Below are 23,552 nucleotides of genomic sequence, written 5' to 3' on the forward strand. Positions count from 1 at the left end.
CAGCACAGCCAAGCTGCATGAAGGCTGGTGCCATGGGCTGAGGCTGCCACAATGGTGCTAAGCCATGGGCAGGGTGAATGCAGGCAGGGAGTGGAGCTTCCACATTGTACACTCAATGTAGGAGGAAAAACTCCCTTTAGATGTCGGAACGAGGGGACAGTACCAAGGGAGACTTGGCGAGGCACCCAGATCTAGATACAACTGTAGGCCACTGCTCTCTCCCATGCCTTATTAAGACACCATGCTCCCACCTGACGGTCTCTATAGACTTCTGTTATTAATTCTCTTTGCCGAGACAACGTCACACTGCGGTGCTTATGGCTGTTCCATTAAAGTGGCTCTCCACGTGAACCAGAGCCCAAGCGCAAATCCCTCCAGCCTGGGAACTCACCCCCTGACCCCACACATTGCAGAGTTCTGATGGGAGGTGTTTCATAATTCTCTTTTCCCTTGGAGGGAACAGAGAAGACAAAGGTATCCGGCGAGTGGGCTGGAGCAAAGTAGGGCAGGGTGGGGAGCAAAGTAGGGGAGGGCGGGGAGCAAGGAGCGTGGAAAGCTCTAGAACCCCCAAAGTGAATTTGCATTTGGAGCTGTGTCCTTTTAAGCTTCTACTGAGATCGTGTGCAGGTAGGATCTCTGAACTGGGTGGTAGAGATAGTTGTCCCTCGGCTCACTGGGCAGCCAGGCTAACCCACAGGGGGAGGCACAGGCCACTGAAAGAAGTTTCTAAAGCAATGGCGGATGGTGCCTCGAGGATGGCAGCAAAGGTTGTCCCCTGGCTTCCGCACACGTCGGCACACACGCGCACCTGAATACATGCACACCTTGACTGGACTGAGACACACTCTCACCCAGCTGGATCTGGGCTGTCACAGCAGAAACAAGCTTTCTTTCCGTGAGACTGAGCTCTTCCCCACCCCCACCCCCCCCCCACCCCACCCCCACCCCATCCCCCCCCCGCCCCGGCATGGGGAGGAAGGAACTAGATCTGGCTCTGACTCCTCCCTTCCTGTTACTACTTTGCTCCTCCCTTCCTGTCTGACCGGTCCTACCATGCTGTTCATGTCGTGATGGATTTGAAACCATGAGCTAAAATAAATCCTTCCTTCATTGAACATGATCTTACAGGAGTTCTGATCACAGAATTAACCCCGACCCACCTAGCCTGGTTATCACCTATGTTCTCTCCATGGCGGCTGTCAGTCACAGGGATTGAGCCCACAGGGGAGACTATATCTGGGGACAACTTTGACATCACAACTGATGCAGGGACCCTTGGTAGAGTCTGTGGTATGAAAGCAACTCAGAACAGCCACCTAAGGAACTGCTCTAGGTCCAGTGTTGAAAACCCCCAGGCCTACTGGGAAAAGAGAACAGTGCTCGAGTTGGGGTCATCTAGTGCCAAAGAATGGCCGCTTGGGGTCATCAGCTGGGTTTAGGCCTTAGGCTTTGGGGAAGCAACTTTACCACAGGGATAGTTTCTGCAGGTCTCATCAATGTTCGCCTAGCCCAGACTGACTTGTTCTGCATTCCAAGTAAGCTGCCACCCTCCACACTGCTACAGCCTGGCTTCTGGGAGAGCGTCAGAGCAAGCGAGGAGCAGGCACAAACAATGAGTTGATTCACCGCTGCCTACGGGTCAGCCATGGGGGATGCCCAGCACTCAAGATCTCAGCCTGTGTCACCAAACCAGGATTGGACAGGAGACCTGCTGTAGGACTGCAGTGAGCTCTCTTCCTGTGTGTCTTCCTCCCTCTGTGACATCCACGGACAAGGCATTGACTTTGCCCTCACACCAGTTCCCTGAGCACAATGGTACAGATGCCCAGTGCCCAGTGCCACCTCTGTGCAGGGGCTGCACTGGCTGGTCGTGTCTTATCCTTACACCCCCAAGATAGCCACACGAGATACAGTTAGCACAACATGTCAAGGAAAGGGGACTGGAAGGTTAGGGGAGTGGGTGTGAAGGGGGAGAATCAGAACCCAGAGTATGACAATGTGCTAATGCAGCCCAGAGACAAGCTCCAGCTACACCAGGAGACATAGCTGTTTTCCTCCTTCCCAGACCCCCAGCTCAGGCGTGTGGGAGAGCCCTGCTCCTTCAGTCTTCAGAGGAACCATGACAGTAAAAGCGTGAGACGTGGCCTCCTGCGAGTCATCCTGTGGTTTCTTCCCTTTGGAGCAGCCTGCAGTATTCCCGCCCCACACCAACACTATAGGTGTTCCTGTTAAAGAGACCAGTTCAGCTATTCCCTTCTCACCGTGGTGGATTTGAAACCATGATCCAAAAGATCCTTGATTCTTTCAAGTGGTGCCCAGGGCTTTTTTGATCATGGTAACAACAAACAAAACAACCCACAAACCAAAAACCAAAACTTAACACAATTCCTGACCAGCCTGACCCTGTCGTCATCCGTGCCCATCCATGGTGGCGCTCAGCCGATGGGATCTGGTGTGTGACAGAGCCCATTGGGTTCTAAAATGAAAATATTTCCAACAGAGAGACTGGCTTGCTCCTGGACAGTGAGTAATACCCAGAATGCCCTGTTTGTCTTGGTCTTCAGGGCTGGTGCCTCCCCAGGAATGGTCAAATGTGATCCAGAACCCCCCAGACTCCCCTTCCCGCTCCCAAATCCTCTCGTCTCTGCCTCTCAGCACTGGATCTCAAGCGATGCCATACCCAGGTTTGTGAGGGGGTAAAGGGCTCTGAACTTGGGTCCTCATGTTGGTCGGTGAGCACTTTACCCCAAGCTTTACTTTTACATTGTGAGGTAGAGAGCTCCAAGACAGATTGGGGACAATTCCCAACGTGTTAGCATTCATATTTTCCTGTAGGGGCAATCGCCGAAGTTGAGAGACGCATATATGTCCTAGTGCCAGGGACACCAAGGGTGAATGGTGGAAACCGCTCCAAATGACCCATTTGGGCTGGAGAGGACCTGGCGCCACTCCAAAGGGCACAACATTCCTGAGTTCAGACCATATGGTACCGGAGCCATGATATAGCCAATGCCCCAGCAGCTTCTAGCACCACAGCCTGGCCCAGGACATGGTAATGCAGACACTGGGCAGGGGGAGTACGTGATAGATACTCGGGACTAGCTGAGGAGCTCCAGAGTTTGCTCCTTTGCTCCTTCCTCACTCCTTAATTTCCCCCAGTGCTGGGACTCCAACCTAGGTTCTCCTACATGCTAGACAAGTACCCACCCGTGAGCTCTACCTGCAGCCCCGACTTCCTTCTGTCTGTCAAACTTAAGTGCTCCCTCCTGTACCATGATTCTGAATTCAGTTGACGACCTGCTGTAATTCTCTAAGCCAGGAGCTTGCATGACCCCTCAGGTCCCTCCCGCCCCCAGCTCTGAGTACTAAAGATGAGGACACACAATAACCACTGACACCCACTGTCTGAGGGGATGGATGTCACTAGTTTAGGCCAGCTTAGCTGGAAAAGTGGGGACAGCAGGGCCAAGCACAGCTTGTCCGTGACAGACCTGCTCAGGGGCCAGAGGGTGAAAGGGGCCGTCACTGTGATGAGATAATGAATGTTTCACAAGCATTAACTATGCCAGGCACTGGGCAAAAATCTATAGGCGGGCTCACAACCAGTTTATTTGCTGATAGGGCCTCGTGTAGCTCAGGCTGGCCTGGAACTCACTGTCGTAGCAGTGGACAACCTTGAACTTCTACTCTTCCTGCCTCTACTTCCAAAGTGCAGGAATTACAGGTGTGTGTCACCATGCATGGTCTAGGAGGTGCTGGGGATAGAACCCAGGGCTTTGGGCATACTAAGCGAGCTTTTACCTACCTTCTCAGCCCAACTCTTTCAACCTGGAAGGTCTGAGACCTGGAGCCCCTGAGTTCCAACTGCTCATACTAATATTTCCAAATGGAACGGTCTAAAGTTTACGATGACAAGAAACATTCTACAGTTGCCCCAACCTGATCCACAGAGTAACAGCACATCTGGAAGGCTTACAAGGAGGCCGGGTTTGGGATACTGAAAACGATGGATGGGATCTGTCAAACATAAGCCCCAGGCACCTGCATAAGCCCAAGACATCCCAACCTGTCCCAGGAATACCTCATGGCCATGTTGTGTGCTGCTGTTCCCAGAGCTCGCCTTCCCAGGATGCACAGGGCAAAGGAGAGTGTCACCAGAGCTGAGTCTTCATCACTGTCCACATGGTCCAGGGTCTTGGAGAGCTGGAAGAACAGGGATGGGAAGGCAGCTATCACCCTGGCTCTCACATATGAGATGGAAGCAGGCTTCCCTGGGGACACTGCAGCTAACCCGTGCTTCTGAAGTGACTCCCGAGTGGGGGAGCTTTCTGTGCTGCCCATGACAGCTTCTCTCATGGTTGGACACATGCGGAAAACACTGCATTAGGAAGTTTTCTCATTGGTTTCATGATATTCCCAGCAAGAAGTAGTTAAGGATGAAGGGGTTTTCTGGCCCACAGAAGAGACACAGCTCATCATGGTAAGGAAGACACGGCAGGAGGAGAGGGCAGGTGACTGGTCACAGGAGAGGGCAGGTGACTGGTCACAGGAGAGGGCGGGTGACTGGTCACAGGAGAGGGCAGGTGACTGGTCACAGGAGAGGGCAGGTGACTGGTCACAGGAGAGGGCAGGTGACTGGTCACATGTGTGCAGTCAGGGGACAGAGCTTGAACAGGATGCAGGTCTTGGCTATGAGGCCTCAAAGCCTGTGTGGTGGCTTGAATAAGAGTGGCCCACACAGGCTCACATATTGGAATGGTTAGCCACACAGGGGTGGCACTTTTGAGGAAGGACTGGGAGGTGTGGCCTTGCTGCAGTAGATAGGACTTCATTGGAGGAAGTGTCTCTGAGGGTGACTTTGAGGTTGGAAAAGCCCATGCCAGACCCAGTTTCTCTCTCTGTCTGCCTGTGGATCAGGGTGTAGAAATCTCAGGGGCCTCTCCAGCACCACGTCTGCCTGCCTACTGCCACACTCCCCACCAAACTGTGAGCGAGTCCCCAGTTAAATGGTATCTTTTGTAAGAGTTGCTTTGGTCATGGTGTCTCTTCATAGCAATAGAAGAGTGACGAGGACATCCTGCCTCCACTGATCCAGTCAGTCTAATGAGGCTGCTCTATAGCCTTCCCAACTGTACCAAGTGTTCAAACATAGGAGCCTGTAGGGGAGACATCCCACACTCAGACCCCAGCAGGTGCTTTCTGGGAAAAAAAGGTTAGGTTAAAGGTTAGGTCTGATGAGATGACGCTCTGGATTTCATATTATGACGGGGTCAGGTCACAGAGACAGTCGGACTGTGCTCTCTAAGGTGCCCACCACTACCATCCCCTAACATGGGAGGAGACCTGCAGACCAAGGAGGGGTTCTCTCTTCTCCCTCAGATGAGGGTCCTTTGAACAGGCCGTAAGTCCAAAATCTTTAACTAATTAGCAAAGTCAGGCCCGATGGCACAGGTCAGCAAGCCCAGCTACCCGGGAGGCTAAGGCAGGAGACTGTCAGCTCACAGTCTGCTTGAACTGCCGAACGTATTAGAGGCCGTGTTGGGTGACTTAGGGAGAGCCTGTCGTGAAATAGAAAGTAGAAAGGGGGGCAGGATGGGCATATAGGTCAGTCAGTGATAGATCACCTGACTGGTATGGTAAGGTCTCAGGCTCACTGCCTAGTACCACAGGGGTTATATATAAATAAGTAAGTAAGTAAATACACACATACAATATATTCTGCTTACAGGGTATAATATATAATATATAATACTATACAGAATACTACATACATATATATATATCTATGTATATGTATGCATATGTATGTATATAAATACACACACATATGCATACATATATTCTTTTTCTGCTTACAAAGGGGATGGTATAGGGCGAAGGAGACACATCAAAGCTTCCTTTTCTTTTTCCTCAGCTACCATATCCCTAGGCTGACGCTGGCTCCCTGACTCTGAGAAGTCAGTGCTGTGGCTTGGTGTCTTCTCTGTGGTCTGTGTACGTTATCAGCTACTGAGGTTGCTGCTTTAAGCCTCACTCCTACTCTATTACTCATGCACTTAGCCTTTAGCAGGCGACGGGGACGGACATCTCATCCCATGACTCTCGCTGTCACTTCTGGCTGTGAGCAATCGGTACTCTTGGCTTCCTCTGAGGAGGCAAGCTCGCCTTCGGGTGCTCGCTCAGCCCGTGGGTACTGCACTGGGAAACGACCATGACGGGAGCAGCCTGGGCCATCTGATGGCTGAGCAGACGGCGTGGCCATGAGTCAATGTGTCCAACCTTCCTGACACCAGTCAAAAACTATGTCACACAGCAAGATCAAATTAAGAGAAAAAAAAAAGTCAGTTTTGAGATGACAGCTCACTGTGTAGCCTAGGCTTGACTGGAACCCACTATGTAGCCTAGGATGACCCACTAGGTCTTCTGCCTCAGCCTCCCCACTACTAAGATTATAGACACAAGCCACCATGTCTGACTCAGAGTATAATTTTTTTTTAATTGTATTTTCAGGTACTGGAGTGTTGTTTCTCAACCATAAAGACCTGAGTTCAGATCCCAAGACTTTATGGAATAACTTGGTGGTATACTTCTGTAATCCCAGATCTCAGAATCTGGGAAAGTAGAGATGGCTTGCTGGCCAATTGGGCTTTACAAACTGGTGAGTTCCAGGCTCAGAGAAATCCTGCCTCAAAGATAAGGTGGAGAATGATTGAGAAAGACACCCCTCACCCCTCCCCAGCATGGACCTCTGACCTCCGAGTGCATGCACACACTCACAGACACAGAATAAAATTAAATTATAACGAATGATTAATAATTATGTTTTGTTGGTGGTACTGGGCATTAAGTCCAGGATCTTGTACATGTCAGGCAAGCCCTCTGTCACTGAGCCCTCCAAATGCAAATTTAGTCAATTTAACTAATAATGTGTGTGTGTGTGTGTGTGTGTGTGTGTGTGTGTGTGTGTGTGAGAGAGAGAGAGAGAGACAGACAGACAGACAGACAGATAGAGAGAGAGAACACACCCATAGTCATGTTCTCCACGTGATCCTCTTGAGATGAGCTATCTCCTCACTAAACCCAAAAGCTCACAGGTTTGGTACTGGGTTCCTGCCCCACCTCACTAGCAGCACCAGGGTTACTGGCATGGGTTACTGACCCCCAACCCCAAAGTGCAATTTTAAATGAGGACGTTTCTATGCTACACTACAGACTTAAACTATAGTGACCCTGAGCATAGTTTAAACCAGACAGATACCTTCAAAAGTTCTGTCACTGGAGACAAAGCATACTGTTGCCTAATCGAGTACTAAACCTTTATTTGCTTCAGTGCTATAAACATTTATTCCAAACACGTTTCCTCCCTCACCTCTGTTTTCTTACTGTCTACCCTGTAGTGTGGGAGGAGAGAGGAGGTTAAGCACCCTCGCTTCCTTGGCTCCCACTCAGCCCCTCAGCCCCAGTTCCCCTCCCTACCTCCTGTCTCTTCCCTGCACAGTACTGAATCCACTCCAGGAACACACTGCAGTAACTCGCCCTGGTGATCCCCTGGAGACATGGGACGTAGTCGTCATCGATGTTGATGTTGAACATCGCAAGGTCGCGCTCGATGTGGTGCCACTTGGCAAAGGGCTCTAGCGACTTCAGCAGGGATTCATTCTTGACCCACGAGGCGAGTTTGGGGGAAGTGACCATGTAGTATATTATACTCTGCAGAGAGCAAGTCAGATTGTGAGGTTCTGCGTCCAGTCCACAATCAGGAAGACTTCAGTTTTTGATTTACTGCGTCTCAGTATGGAGGAGCTGGAAAGATGCCTCAGAGGCTAAGAAATGACATTGTTGTTTCCACCAAAGACATCTTTGGCTATGAGGAACCTGGGGCCTCTAATGGGTCCCTTTTGGCTCTTGGGACAAAGTAGAGGGCATGAAGTCCTTGTGCTCACAGATCATCACTAGGGAAACCAGGAATGTTAAACACTAGGGCTGTCTCTTCAAAAGAAGAGATGTGCAACCTGTTTTCTGCTGGACGGTGGGGAACGGACGCAGTTGATAGCCTGGTGACCTCTGTAATATCTGCAGGGCTGGGCCACACAGGACTCCCCGGGCTCTTATCTCGGATTCTGTCTCCTGAGACCTTATCTTGAGTGTTGTTTTTCAGTCAACAGAACCCATCTTTACAGAAGAGGTCATATGTACTGTGAAAGGAGATTCAATATGAGGTCATACTAGACTTTGTTGTACACATGGGGTTGAGATCGACATCCTCCAAAATTTTGCTGTGCTTAAACAAAGGCTCAATAAACTGCCCTGGGTCAGGCTCTGGAAGTTTGAACCAACACTGGCTACTGAGCCTTCTTGCCTCACGCAGAACAACACTGCTGGCCCTGGGGATAACAGGACAGCATCCATCAAATGGTGAAGCTCTCAGTAGGCCTGTCACCATCTATAAACACCCTATGCCCAGCACAGGTCCATCACAAGGACTTTCCCTGTCCTCTCCTGTCCTGCCAGTCCCTGCTTCTTAGAACGCACCTCAGACCAGGCTGGCACGTGGTACCCTGGGTCAGAATTACATTTTTCCCTACAGGGCGTTTGAGCTGCATATATTCTTCTCTTCCTTCTTTCCCTTCCCCCTTCCCTTTCTCCCCTCTCCTCCCCCCCCTTCTCATTTTTTAAACCACTGTATTTCCTAACCTTTGGATTGAGTATTTGTTAACAGGTTCTCTTCTAGCCTAGTCCGGAACTCTCAGTGACGCCAAAGATGACTTTGATCTTCTGATCTGCCTTCCTTCACCACCCTCACCACCCCCCCCGCCCCCGAGTGTTGCGCCTACAGATGTGCACCACAACATCTGGTTTTATGCGGTGCTGGGGATCGAACCCGGGGTTCTGTGCGTGCGAGGCAAGCACTCTGACAACTGAGCTAAATCTCCAACCCACAATCCCGATTCTAAGTTGGACCATTTGCCCAGCATCTAATGAGGTCGTGTCACTCCAACATGGGGCCTGCTGGTGCTTCCTGGATACTTAATTCGCCCATCATGACAAGCGCCCCCTGCTGTGGTTGAAATGGATAGATAGTTGGGGTTGCAGCCGGCCTGTGGTACCCAGCTCAGGTTAACACAAAGCGCTGCTGGGCTTTTCAATAAAGACAAGGTCCCCAACCCCGAGCCTGGCTGCATCTCTCATTGGGAAGCTGAGGAGAAACCTCTGCCTGCCATTTTGGGTGGAGCCAGGTCTCTCATCCCCGCCTCCCAGGCTCCACCCCACAGCCCTGGGAACCGCATCACGCACCTTGATGTAGTAGCGGATGAGCACCCTGCGGAGGTCGAACACGTGCAGCATGGTGGCTGCGTTGTTGTCGATGATGCTATAGCCCTCCAGGATGTACTGTGTGCGCGTGATCTCCCAGGTGAGCCAGCGGAGGTGGAAGGCGGCATTGCAGGACAGCAGGTGTGGCAGGTGGCCGGGTTTGCAGCAGCAGCAGCCTCTGTCATCCTCGTCACCCTCCATGATGGCCTCCACCTCCCTCTGCTGACAGTAGGTTCCTGGCCAAGGACACAATAGACACTAGGTCACACGGAGGTCAGAAGGGGGCAGCAGATGCTCTGGAACTGGAGTTACAGACGGTTATGAGCTGCCATGTGTGTTGAGAGGTGAACCCAGGTCCTCTGGAAGAGCACCTAGTGCTCTTAGCCACTGAGCCAGCCATCCGTCTAGCAACACGAGGTGTCTCTGTGAGGTGCTAGAATCAGGTATTTGTTCTTAGTTCAAAGCAGGCCTACCACACAGCCATGATTCTCAGAACCATCAACTCTTCAGGTGTGTGCTTATGTGCAGGTACACACATTCCTCTCTCTCTCTCTCTGTAAGTGTGTGTGTATAGGGAGGTGTGTGTGTGTATCTGTATGTATGTATGTGTGTATATCTGTGTGTAGGTAGGTGTGTGTAGTGTGTGTAGGTAGGGTGTGTGTGAGTGTGTGTGTAGGTGTGTGTGTAGGTGTGTATAGGTAGGTGTGTGTGTGTAGGTAGGTGTGTGTGTGTGTAGGTAGGTGTGTGTGTGTGTGTGTCTGTGTGTAGGTGGGGTGTGTGAGTGTGTGTGTGTGTGTGTATCTGTGTGTAGGTAGGGGTGTGAGTGTGTATCTGTGTGTAGGTAAGGGTGTGAGTGTGTGTGTATCTGTGTGTAGGTAAGGGTGTGTATGTGTGTGTATCTGTGTGTAGGTAGGGGTGTGAGTGTGTGTGTGTGTGTGTGTATGTGTGTGTGTGTGTGTGTGTGCGTGTGTGTATCTGTGTGTAGGTAGGTAGGGAGGCAAGACATTAACCTTGAGGCCACTCCTCAGGAGCTCTCTACCTTGTTTTGTGACAAGGCCTGGAGCTCACCAAATGTGCTACATTGGCTCTGCCTCAGGTGTGTGCACTGACTGTTCACAATCATTCTGACTTTCCTCTATTCTCCATGTTTTTGTTTTGGGATATATGGATTCTCATGGTGGGCACGGACTTGCTGATGGAAATTTGGAGAACCCTCTCTGTCTTTGGTGAGACAACCTGAGGTTAGAGACACCTGCCTGGAGCACCTTCCCAGGCGAATAACAGAATGGAGACCAGAGGAAAGGAGGAGGAAGCTTTTAAACACATCACAGCAAGACAATGATATAAACCATGGAAGAAAAACAAGGCAGGCCAGCTGGGTCAAGAACAAAGTATATCAGGGTGTGAATGAAAACAGCATTCTGCTTAGGTCAACTTGAGCCACGTGTACAAGGACGGCACCCCACCTTCTCAGCCAACCTGGCAAGAAGAAAAAGAAGGAATTCATAGCCTTCCATTCCTGTTGGCTTTAACTCTGCCTCAGTTAAAGGCTGTGCTATGTGGTCTCAAGCCCAGGATGATGGTTAGAGAGAAGGGAGAGCCCACTGCACTTACCACAGTGGGCTAACCTGTAGCTGCTGCTAGGCTCCCCTCTCCCACTTCCTTCCCCCGCCATGGGTCCATCTTAATCTAATGATTACAATCCAAGGCTGTGCCCCTGATTTACTTCATTTATTGGGGCTTTTTACATTTGTCTTTTTGAGGGGTGCTCCAGTGTCATGGTGTACATATGGAATTCAGAAAACACCCACCCAGTGTCCAAGGTTTGAACACTGGATGGCCTTGAACTGTAGATGATAGCCAAGTAGGCAGAAGACTCAAGACAGGTGGCAAGGGGGCAGTCCCCAGAGCAGCCAGGTGCCCACTGGGCAGGGTTACCATGGATACCATGGTTACCAAGAGATGCTGCTACCAGGCTGTGAGAACTTCACTTTTCTTAGTCTGAGAAGGTGATTCATAGAGCGTGCCCCTAACCCTAGACCACCCCCACCCCACACTGAGATCAGGGCATGCTGTAGACTGTGGACCAGGTATGCTTCCAAAGGACTTCCTGTAAGAATTGGGAAGGAAATGGCTCCTGTAAATGGAGGTCATGTGTTTTCTAACATTTTTATAAACACTCGGAGGGAAATAGAGATTGTAGGCTGATGCCATGGTGTGCCCTAGTTATCCCCTTGCAGAAGGATTTATGGTTGAAAATGATCTTAGCCTGGTGGGGGACAGTGTACAGAATCCAATACACTAGAAGTCAACAAGACCAGAGCACCCTGCACATAGGATCAAAAGACTGGGCAGACAGTCTAGAAACCTACAGGAACCCAGTTAGCAAAACCTTGGCTGGTGTCACGGAGTACAGGAACCCACAGTGGGGTGTCTGGAATCCAGGCAGCATTGGAGAGAGGGGCAGCTTCAGCCCAGACCCCACATAAATGGCCACTAGCTAAAGGACACTAAGCTAAATGATCTGACTCCTGCTTCCTAAACCTTTCTTCGCTCAAAAGGCAACGACCGCCCATGTGGCTCAGTGGGCGGAGTGCTCGCCTGACACACACAGGGTCCTGGGCTTCAGCCCTGGTACCCACAGGACATAAAACCAGATGTGCTGGAACATGCTTGTGGACCGGGCGGTTGGGAGGTGAAGGCAGTTTCACCGAGGGTTCAAGGCCTTCCTCAGCTGGTGAATTTGGAGTCAGCCTGAGGTGCGTCAGACCCTGATTCAAAGAAAACAAAACAAAACAAAACAAAACAAAACAACAAAAATAACAATCCAACAACCAAACGGTAGATAAAAAGACATGGGCTAGTATTGATTTGAATGGGTTTATAAAGAGTGTTAATTATACCTGATGAAATCTAGATGGCTTCTTGGTGCCAGTGAGATGACCCAGTGGGTAAAGGCTTTGGCTACTAAGCCCTAATAACCTTAGTTGATTCCGGGACCCACATGGCTGTGCTCTGTGATCTTGGTGATGTCAGCAGTGTCTCCATGCGATCTCTGGTCTCTCTCCCAGCATAGCCAAAGCCTGCTGGCTCCCTAGCTCCCACCCCCAGGCTCCATACCGTCTTGCTTTCACGGTCAGTTTCTGCTGCACTTCCTAGCCCCACTCTGGAGCAACGTTGGATCAGTCGTCTCTAAGCAGTGACCTTGAGAGCCTAGAGGAATGCTGGCCCAGTGTGCAGGGGGAGAAGACACGAAAGGACGTTAAATGTGTCAGGGTGATTTATAACTCGTTTGCTTTCTGAGCATAACAGAAAGATTTTTTTAATAACTTTTTTTTTTTTACTCTGTAGAGTCTGCAGAAATTTGCTTAGCATTTAGACACGGCCCCTTAAGAACAAGCTTTTCCTGGTGTGGTGCTGGATAAACTAGATTTTTAAGCGTGCTGTGATGCTTTTAAATGAACACCACTGTTTTTCAAGGTGAAATTTTGTTTCTGGACAACATCCATTTAAGTAGCTATTATCAACTTAGAAAGGTGACATTTGTGTGTCTCATGGGATGCACGGGCCAAGCTGGTCATGCAGGTGAGAGAGGTGAGAGCTTCTTGTTCCAAATATACACCGTGGCAGCTCCCCAAAGCCACGTTTTCCTTAGGATAGAAAGGTCCGTGTCCCCACAGTGAACCGTACCACCAAACGGAAAACTTGGTACAATTGAGCGATTCAGAAACACCAGCAATTCTCATAATTGAGAATGGGTAGGCATTTAAATCTACGTGAGTTATTTCACCAAAGATCATCTGAGGTGCCTGTCTTACTGAATTCTAACTTTCTGGGGAAGAGTTTTCTCTCCCAAAGCTTTTGCTGCTGGACCTTGATGGGGTCCAACAAGCTGGGTGCACAAGCCTGACCACAGCTCCTTCCTGCTTGGTGTCCCTGACCTTAGCCCTTAGTTATCTGTTGCATCTTGTTATCTGCCACTGACTCTGGGGCAGTGGCGGGCACAGAAGAGGCCCGGCAGCCTGCCTTGCTCCAGCTTCCCCTCAGAGAGCTGTAACACATACCTGAGTTCTGAGAGACTTTTCCCTCCCAGCCACACAAAGGATTCCCCACCGGCTGCACCCTGTATGCAGACCTATGCAGACAGGGAGGTCTGGTCTCTTAGAATGAAAAACTAGTGTCTTCGATGTTAGGGGAGATGGCTTAGTGGGAGCTGTAGGAGCATGAGAACCTGAGGCCTGACCCCCAACGCCCACATAAGAGGCAGGATGTTGAGGTGTGTGACTCATGCCTATAATCCCAATGTTTGGATGCAGAGACAGGACAATCCCTAAAGCTTGTTGGCTAGCCAATCACCAAGCTCCAGGTTCAGTGAGAGACTGAACAACAATGAAAGTAGTAATAATGTGCTGAACCAGTGAAGAAAACACCAATGTCAACCTCTACCCTCTACACACATGTGCACACATACACACACAGGTCATACACACCTGTGTAATGCATGTACACAAATGTCACACAGTGCAAACATACACACAAATGTCATACACATATGCAAACATACACACAAATGTCACACACGTGTGTAAACATACACAGGGATGTCACACACACATGTGGAGATACACTTGTCATACGCACATGTGCAAAGCACACACATGAATGTCATACATGTGTAAACATGCATATGAATGTTACACACATGTGTGCATACACAGGGATGCCACACACATGTGAACACATACACACACAGGTCACACATACCTGTGCAATGCATGTACACGAATGTCACACATGGGTAAACAAACACAGGGCTGTTACACACATGTGCAGACACACACACAAATGACACACACTTGCACAAACACACACGGATATCATACACACAAATGTACACACAAATACATTTAAAAAGTGGAATTAATCAAAGCTTCCGTGCATGCCAGGCAGCCTGATGCATGATGAAATGCATAAATCTGTAATCATCGCTGAGAGTAAGACCTCCCTACACACACTCCACTTACAGGCCGGAAGAGCAGCAGAACCAGCTGGACTGTGAGGAGGAGGCCTTCCTAGTTCACAGGTCATTCAAAGCTGTCTCCTCCTCACAAGGCTTTCCTGAGTGCAGGATGCTAAGGTGGCAGAGACTCTGCTAGTGCCATGGGACACGCCCTGTCTACCTAGACGTGCCACACACACCAGCAAACCTTAGGCTCCTCTACTTAGGAAGGCAACTGTGCGAGCATCCACTGGAGACAGCATTCTGTTTTATGGACGAAGTCTGGAACCCAGGGAGTTAGAAGCTCCCTGAAGCTACCCAGACATAAAGCATAAAGCCATGATGAAGAGTCAACCACTGCCAAGACGAAGCGAATTCTAGAGAGTTTTAGTATCAGTGGGAGGGCTGTATGTGGATCTCTAGTAAAGATAAAGCTTTGGGTTGGATCTGCTTTGGATGAGCTTAGGCTACGTGGCTATTTTCACGCGTCCCCACGGGCCAGTGATTACGGGGTCAGCCAAACTGTGAGAAGGCTGATAATGTCTCCCATAGACAGGGGTGTAAATCTTGCTTTTAGCTGTTTTCTGGCTGCACCCCTACTGTACCTTAGGTGTCCCTTCTGAGAGGCCCACCAAGATGCTGATCTGATAAAATGGCCTGCAGGGTGGACCACATTAAATTTTGAAAGGATTCTGAGAAAATGAGATTTAAAACTTTAACAGCAAATAGACTTTGAAAAGTTTAGACATTCCTTACGTCAGTCTTTCCTTATTTGACCTCCTTCCTGCCCTCCCTCCTCCTCTTCTCTTCACTCCATTCTTTTCCCTCCTCCACTTCCTCCTTCTCCTCTGACCTCCCCCTCTCTCCTCCTTTCCCTCTCTCTAGTACTCTCCATCTTCCCCTCCCTCTTCCTCCCCTCTCCATTCCCCTTCCTCCTCTCCTCCCTCCTCCTCTCCTCCTCTCCCTCTTTTCCTCCTCCCCTCTCCCTTCTCCTTCCTTTTTCCTTCCCTTTCCTCCTCTTCCACCATCCCTTTCCTGCCTCTCTTTCCCCCTCCCCTTTTCATTTCTATTTCCTTCCCTCCCTCACTTCCTTTCTTCTTCTGCTCCCCCTTTCTATTCATAGTAACAACCCTTGATATATTGTTCATCAAAACTTGCCTCCCTCTCAATAGCAGCCCAGAGCACCCCATCTCCAGTGGCCACTTTGTCTCCTCTTCCATCAACCCCAGTGGCCATTGCCCACTTTCTGGGCTCTCAGCGCCTTGGTGTTGTCCTGGGATCCTGCTTCCTCTTTCCCCATTTTTTGCTTCACTCCTTTTGTAGCCTGGTCAAGCACTGTGATCTCTGTCACACTCTTGAACATGTAAGGACTTGGAGCTTCCTATCCTGGGCTTCCTTTTTGAAACCCCCTTGGTTAGCCCCAATCCTGTCTTCCATGCTCACACTCACAATGCTGGTTGCCCTAGGGAAAAACCACACTGCAGTGTTCACACGTCCCTTTAAAGTTGTCACCAATGGACTCTGTGAGCTTTCGCGCATTCGAACATTCACACCAGATTCCCCACTCAGCCCATTCATCTGGTGTCAAGTCCCATGACAGTGGAGGACTAGTGCAAGCCTGACATCAGTGACAGGTTAGTGATCCCACACCAGCCGTGACAGGCATCATGGCAGAGATTTGACCACTGCTTTGCTGCTCCCTTGAGGCCAGCCGGAGTTGAGTCCCTGCTGTGCAAATCAGGTGTAGAACTCGACCAAAACCACAAGACACCTGCCCCATGCTGCTAAGAAAATCTTCATTCCCGGATGCTTTTTCCCATAAACCCTTCTTCTCTTGTGTTAACCTGGGTTGATTTCTGTAGCTTGACACTAGGACCTGCTGTTAATGTGATGCTCCTCTTCAGGGTGCTGGGGTTTGAGAGGGGGAAGACAAGACTCTCTCTTCCCCATGACCCCAGGTTTCTGGCTTCCCTCTCTGGTAGATTTCTTTCTTCCTAACAAACTATTGCCCCGTGGTAGAGCACTTGCCTGTCATGCATGCAGTTCTGAGTTTGATCTCTGGTATGAGAGAGGGAGGGAGGCAGGGAAGGAAGTGGAGAGAGAGGGGGGGGACATAGAGAGAGAGACAGATAGAGAGAGAGAGACAGACAGAGAGACAGACAGAGAGAGAGACAGACAGACAGAGAAAGAGAGAGAGTGAGTGTGTGTTGGGGGAGGAGGAAGGGAGGGCTAATCAGTTGTGAATGTGCAAACAGCTCCAATTCCTTCTACTGGCTTCCTCAGTAGATTTCCAGAGAGAGAGAGGGAGATAGACAGATAGATAGGTGATAGATAGATAGACAGACAGACAGATAGGTGATAGATGACAGAAATGTTTAGACATTCCTTACTTCAGTCTTTCTTTATTTGGCCTCCTTCCTCCCCTATCTAATAGATAGATAATAGATAGACAGATAGACAGACAGATGATAGATAGACATGATAGATAGACAGACGGATGATAGATAGATAGATGATAGACAGACGGATGATAGATAGAGATAGATAGATAGATAGATAGATAGATATAGATAATCTACGAATGCTCTCTTTGACTGCCCCAGGCAATGCCCAAGTAGATTAAATTTGACCAAAATAAAACCCAATCTTTCAGAAAACTGGGAATTCAAGAAGAGAAGTAGAACGAGGAAGAAAAAATGCAGAACAACCCCAAGGAGAAAGTTGGCCCTCTGTGGGAATACTGGAATATGTGTGGCAAAGAGAAACAAATCCAACAACAGTCCTTTGGGGTCAACTGGGTTCTTCCTCAGAACTTCAATTTTGTTTAGCTATGGGGTTTTGAGGTCTCTGTGTTTAAAACTATGATCTAACTCTGTGTTTAAAACTATGATCTAACTAGGTCAAAGAAAATCTATTGTAGGGAAAGGTGTGGGATCCGGGCAAGTTAGCCGCCGTTTTCCCCTCAAGATGTTGCTACTGCACTGATCTTACAGGCAGGTGGCATTACCACTGTGGTTGACTGGAAAAAGAGAAAGCAATAAACCAAAGAAAACTCCCAGGAGCTTACTTATGAAGCCCCAACCTCGGTCACGTAGGAACCCTCTCCTTCTCCCCGCTCCTGTTTTTGACAGGTTTTTTTCTGTGTAGCTCTGTCCTGGAACTCACTCTATAGACCAGACAGACCTTGAACCTAGAGACTTGACTGCCTCTGCTTCTTGATTACATACTACTGGGCTTAAAGGCATGTGCCACCACCACCCAGCAGAAACCCCCTTCTAAATTTTACCCTGTGAGGTTCCAGAAATCCAGTATGTTGTGGTGACATTGATCCCCAGCAAGCAATGTCTCTCTGTCACCATAACACAGGGAAACGTGGTATATACCACTTTACTCTGAGGTGTCATTGCATTAATTAATTTCCTCCATGCTGTGGTAAAATAACTCAACATAAGAGAGGAGAGGCTTACTGGGGCTCTTGGTTTGAGGGGATACAGTCCACCAGGGTGGAGAAAGAACATCAGTGGGGATGGATTTTGACCACAGCAGTGAGGACCCTCCCCTCTGGGTGGATCAGAGAGTAGAGGGTAGATCAGAAGGGGTCATTGTTTCTCTAGCTGACTGGGATGTGATTTGTCAGAATGCCTGGTCAAGAGCAGAGATAGCCTTAATTCCCACACAGAGGAACAGTCCCCAAGTCTTTTGCTCCAGGCTTTTTTTCTTAAAAGATTTACTTCATTTTGATTTGTGTGTGTGTGTGTGTGTGTGTGTGTGTGTGTGTGTGTGTGTGTATGCACACGAGAGTTCAGGGGCCCACAAAGGCCGAGTAGCATCAGACCTTCTGGATCTCGAGTCAAGTGGTTGTGATCCTCACAATCTGGGTACTGGAAATTGAATTTAGGTCCTCTACAAGAGTAGTACATGCTTTTAGCGACCGAGCCATCTCCCCACCCCTGAAGGAGGCTTCTAAGCAGTGCTCTCTGCGTGATGACTGACCCAACCCCCTGAGTCTCAGCAGGGCTGCAAACAAAGGAAACCCCTACCTCGGAACTCCAGTCCTCGAAGCTGAAAGGTGACGAGACCGTTTCCGATTTCGATCAGGTGGACGAAGGCGTTGAGGTCGTCTGAGGCCAAAATGAAGCAGTCACCAGAACTGTAGTTGCCCCAGCGGCCAAGAACCAGGTCTCCACAGAGCGACTCCTGCAGGGTCCGCGTCAGGTGCTCGTAGAAGATGGAGTTAAGGTTGTTGTCATCACTCCCTGAGGACAGGCAGGATAAGAAGGTGCGTGTGCTCATCTTGTGCTCAGACCTGGAACGGTGTGCTGCCCTCTGAGTGAGGTCGGAGTCTTTACGGACACAGCAGCACTGTGGGTTACACTGAGACCTCCTATGCCTTCCCTCTAGACCAGGCTGTGACCTTTGGACAGATACATTACTGTCCAAATGCAAATTCCGTACACAATCCTGTGTTGGGTTCAACGCTCTGACCTTGGGGGCTGGCAGTGCCCGCTGTGCAAGACTGAGGACCCAAGTTTGTCCTCCAGGACACATGTTTTAAAAGACAACGCCAGCACCAGGAAAACAGAGGGAGGTGATCTCAGGGGCTCTCTGGCCAGATACCCCAGCTCATTGAGCTAGTTCCAGTCCTGTGAAAGACCCTGACTCAAAAAACAAAGTCAGATTACTTCTGAGGAATAGTACTTGCCTACACACACACACACACACACACACACACACACACACACACAGAGGCACACATGCATATACATACACACATGTGCACACATGTACATATATGTACACATATGTACTCATAAACACACACACACACACACACACACACACACACACTTTTGAACTCTAGGCCTATATCTTACTCCTCTACTTACCATGCCCTGTCTCAAATGCTCCCTGACTTCCTTGTACACAGAAGAACGTTGGGGCTGTCTCACTGTGCAGTTATGAGTAAAACCATCGCAAGGCAAAGCCAACTTTACATTCCTCTTCAGAAAACCCTAGATCTGGGCCCGCCATTTCCACAGCAGCCGTCCATTTGTGTCTCCCCAGCAGGAACTGAGAGAGTTCCTTCTACAACCCAGCCAGGGTTAGACTGTGAATGGCTGCCCATTGGTTAACACTCAACGTGCAGTCAAGAGCCAGGGAAAAGGAAGGGTGCTGGAAGGAGAGAGAATCAGGATGCCCCACTTCCTGTGGAAGACCAGGGCTGTGTGTAGAGGGGTGGACTGAGGTGTGTGCTGCATTTCCATGGTTTCCTCCTCCCAGGCTCTGACTGCAGCTCTCCCCCTCTGGCTGCCTCATGATGAGGCCTACGAGCTTTTCAAAGGAAGACTGGAAAGGCCAAAGAGAAACCCCAGGACCTTGACTGCAGGGGCAGGAAACCCCTGGAAAGCCAGGCAGGTATGGAATCTCCCTGAAGGAAGACCTAGCAGTAAAATTCAAGGCTTCTTGTGTGTTTACCAAAGAGGAGACATGTTCTATGAGGTCATCCACATTCTGCACCCATGGGAAACAGAGCATGAGGCTGGTCTCGGCATGGAGAAGCTGTCCCTGAGCATTCTATGGGGAGGAGGACTAGGCTGTTGCTAAGAGATGCGTGGGGGCGGGCGGCTATCAGACACGGAACCCCTGACCCGGTGCTGGCGCTGGCTGGTTGGAGGCTGAAGGGATAAGCTGAGACATCGAGAAGCTGTTTATGATTGACGGAGGGAATTGTTGATAAGGCGTCTCCACGTACCAGCCTGCCAGCCTGCTCCGTGGTCTCTGCCTGTGATGCATCGGCAGGCATTGAAGCTCTGATTAGAGGCTAAAGTTCTTGCACTTTTAAAGAGAGCCCTGGATGAGAATCCGCCTTCTGACTGTGTACACTGTGTATACTCAAACACAATAAGCAAAGGCAGGAATTTGGCTCAGGACGCATTTCTTAGCACACGCTGCCCATGCATCTGTATAATCGGGGAAAACGAGACACTTATGGATGCAGGATGCGTTTCTGAGGCTATGTGCCTGATGATCTTGCTGTGTCACTGAATTCCATGGCTGCATGCCAGCGACCGTCCCGCTTCCTCCCCTTCCCCTTCACCCTGACGGAAGGTCTCACAAATACTAAGGCCGGCTCTCTCCACTGCTTCCACACTTTAAACTCTGATTCTACGCTAAGCGTGTTCATGCTGTCCCAGTATAGATATCCCCATAAAGACAGTTTCACTTTCGCATGTTGGATTTACACAGGGGAGAATGGGATGCACTTGGCGGTTGCTTTCTAGATTTCGTGCGTCTGATCTTTACAGGGACTGGTGTCCTGCGGTCTGATGCTTGGGTGGTACTGGGTGGTGGTGGTGGCGAGCTGCAGCTTTGTGTCAACCCTGTGAGCACAGGTCCCAGGAAGGAGCAAGTGACATTCTGAGGTGGACTGTGCTACAGAACAGGGCTGGGAGGCAAGTCAGAGTGGCTAAAAAGGAGATTGACTATAGAAAGAAAAACCTCAAAGGATTTTCTACCAAGTGACTCCAAGCTTCATGTTGTGCAGTTTCTGATGTGTTCTTGATGCTCCGTCCTATGATGGTTTGTTACTATAAAGACCTATACAGGGACATGCTTTTGTTTGTTTTCAAAGACAGGGCCCCACTATGTCACCAAGGCTAGTCTGGAGTCTCTGGCCCTCGTGCACCTGTTTCCTGAATGCTGGAGTGTACGTGCATGTGTAACCATTCCCAGCTCAAAGGACATTTTCTTCAGACACCAGCTCTAAGGTTCAAAGTCGGCTTGGTGTCTACCAGACACAAACAATTTAAAGTGTGCTCATGGAGTAACTGGAAACAGTAATGACTAATTCAGCTTATTTCTAAAGCAACCCTTGGGGGAAGTGATGGGCCTACTTGCCCAGGTAGGTCCTGTAGTCTGTATTTACCGAGACGTGCATTGACTCCGTCATGGCTGCACAGACCGTACCTAACACCTTCTTTGGTGTCTATCTGCCCAACCAAAGAAACACCAAGTTTAAAGAGAGTATAAAAAGCACTTACCTGGGTCTCTTTCCATTTGCACGGCCAGCCTTGTGTTGGAATTATCCACACGCCGTGTACTAGAAGGGGCCAGAGAGAGGTGAAAGGTAATGGTTAGATCCCTGCCCTTAGGGAGCTGGTGCACAGAACAAATGTGAGATGGGTGGGCAGGTTGTTTACAGGGCAGAAGCACCACCCCTGCCTGCCAACGCTGCAGAGGGAGAGAGGAGTTGGTCACATCCACCCAGCACTGGGAAGTGGGGTCACTCTGACCAATTGGAAAATCTCTCCAAGGCACAGGAGAGTGGTCCTCAGCCTTCCAAATGCTGCAGCCCTTTAATACAGTTCCTTATGTTGTAGCAACCCCCAAGCATAGAATTACTTTGTTGCTACTTCCTAACTATAATTTGGTTACTGTTATAAGTTCTAAGTATCTGCAACTCTGAAGATACTTAGAACCATTGGCTTAGATGCTCAACCCACGGGTATCCCTGAGACAACACCCATCTTTCCTGTCACGATGCTTCATGACCCTTGAATGTCAGAGTGTGCTCTGCTTGATCAGCTGCCTTTGTATTTCACACAGAGTACTAGTCTCGCCAGCCTTTAAGTGATAGAGGTTGTCAGTAAGATGCCACTGAAAACTCTGGTGTTTAGTTGTGATAAACGTGGCTAGTTCACATTGTTAAGTCCACTCTAAGAAAGGGTTGGTTTTTTGTTTGTTTGTTTTTTGTTAAGACATAGTAGCATGAATATAAGATTTATGTACAGGGTCCCGCTTCTGAAGGATTTCCTACTATGATATCTCCTAGGAAGAGAGATAGCTGCATGTGCATGTACATGTGTGCATGCATGTGTGTGTTTGCGTGTGTGCAAACACAAGTATGCATACATGCATGTGTGTGGCATGTGTGGTGCATATGCATGTGCCTGTGCATGTACGGGTACAGAAGATAATTTAGTTTGTTGGTCCCTGGGCACCTTTCACCTTTTGTTTGAGACAGGGCCTCTCCTTGGCCTGCAACTTTACCACACTGGCCAGGCTACCTTGCCCAGTAGAATCTTGCAAAGAAATCTTCCTATCTCTGCTTCCCATCTAGCTGTTGGGACCCAATGCTCACACTGTTGGCATCTTTATTTGGGTTCTGGAGATTGAACTCAGATCCTTATGCCCCCAGGGCAAGTGCTTTACTGGCTGATCCATCTTCCATGCCTGTCCAGTTGCCCCTGACGCTGCACACTTGACTTGGATTTAAATGTAATCCTTGACACACTCGGTACAATTTAGCCAACAATGAGCATTTGTCAGGAATGTCACCCGAATGATGAGCTCTTGGCTGAACCTGCTTCCTGGGGATTGGAACTAATAACAAGAGTACCAGGGTGGGGTTGTGTTTTTAATCAATGAAATGGCTTGTCTTCGGCAAGACAATCAACAGCATTGTTTGCTTCCTTGTCTGCCTCAGACATTTGCCAACCATCTAGGTAGGGTCTGGTGTGGAAGCAGTTGAAGATTCCACAGGACTACAGAGGGGAGCTCTTTGGCTGCTGCTCAGAAGGCCACGGATCCCAGCACTCTGCTCCACCTTGCTTCGGGTTCCCTCGCAAACAGCCTCACAGCATCTCTCGAGACGGCAGAGCCCAGGGCAACAGAAAAATCAAGCCAACAACAGGATCCTTCATAATGAGGGCTGAAATCCCACGTCTGCATACTCAGTCCCTGAACGGAATTTTAATTTCACCTTAAGACCTAGGACAAATGGAATTTCCAGCTGCAAAATAAACAACTTTTAAAGTAGGACCCAGCCAAGAGAAAGTCAATTATGCAGCTCCTTGGGGAGTTTAGACACTTCCTAAAGCTCTGTCCATTTGCAATGTGATCTTTCTGAAAGGTGGCAGCCACTCTGGAACGCTAGGTCCTCGTGAGCAATTGCTCAGTCAGGTCACCTGGTACCTACCCCCAGGCCGAGGGCACTCTCCGTCCCTCAGAAGGCAGGCGTCCGGTGCTCTGGGCAATCTGAGCTCTCCTCCAGTGAGACTGGCTTGGAAACTTGGTGCTTGCAACTCAGAGGTGCTAATTATCTCTGTAATTGGATTTCTGCCCTGTCTGTGCCCGTTGCCTGACATCCCTAGGGACCTCCTGCTTCCATCTTGTGCTTGCCCATCTCGGGGATGCGACTGATCAGGTACGTATGCACCGGCGGGTGAGATTTTTTTCCCAA

General features: G+C 49.5%; 1 protein-coding gene across 1 annotated transcript in view; it reads right to left on the bottom strand.

Moving 5' to 3' along the window:
* Nucleotides 1–23,552, bottom strand: part of Pcnx2 (pecanex 2) — a 150,676-nt gene that overhangs the window by 14,423 nt on the left and 112,701 nt on the right. The window contains exons 24-28 of the mRNA XM_032887445.1: nt 21,352–21,410; nt 18,352–18,567; nt 9,295–9,548; nt 7,477–7,710; nt 4,082–4,203 (exon numbers count right to left, since the gene is read on the bottom strand). Of these exons, the coding sequence (XP_032743336.1) occupies nt 4,082–4,203; nt 7,477–7,710; nt 9,295–9,548; nt 18,352–18,567; nt 21,352–21,410 (885 nt within the window). The remainder of the gene's footprint in view (nt 1–4,081; nt 4,204–7,476; nt 7,711–9,294; nt 9,549–18,351; nt 18,568–21,351; nt 21,411–23,552) is intronic.

Source organism: Rattus rattus, chromosome 17 (genome assembly GCF_011064425.1).
Source record: "Rattus rattus isolate New Zealand chromosome 17, Rrattus_CSIRO_v1, whole genome shotgun sequence".
Taxonomy (NCBI): Eukaryota; Metazoa; Chordata; class Mammalia; order Rodentia; family Muridae; genus Rattus; species Rattus rattus.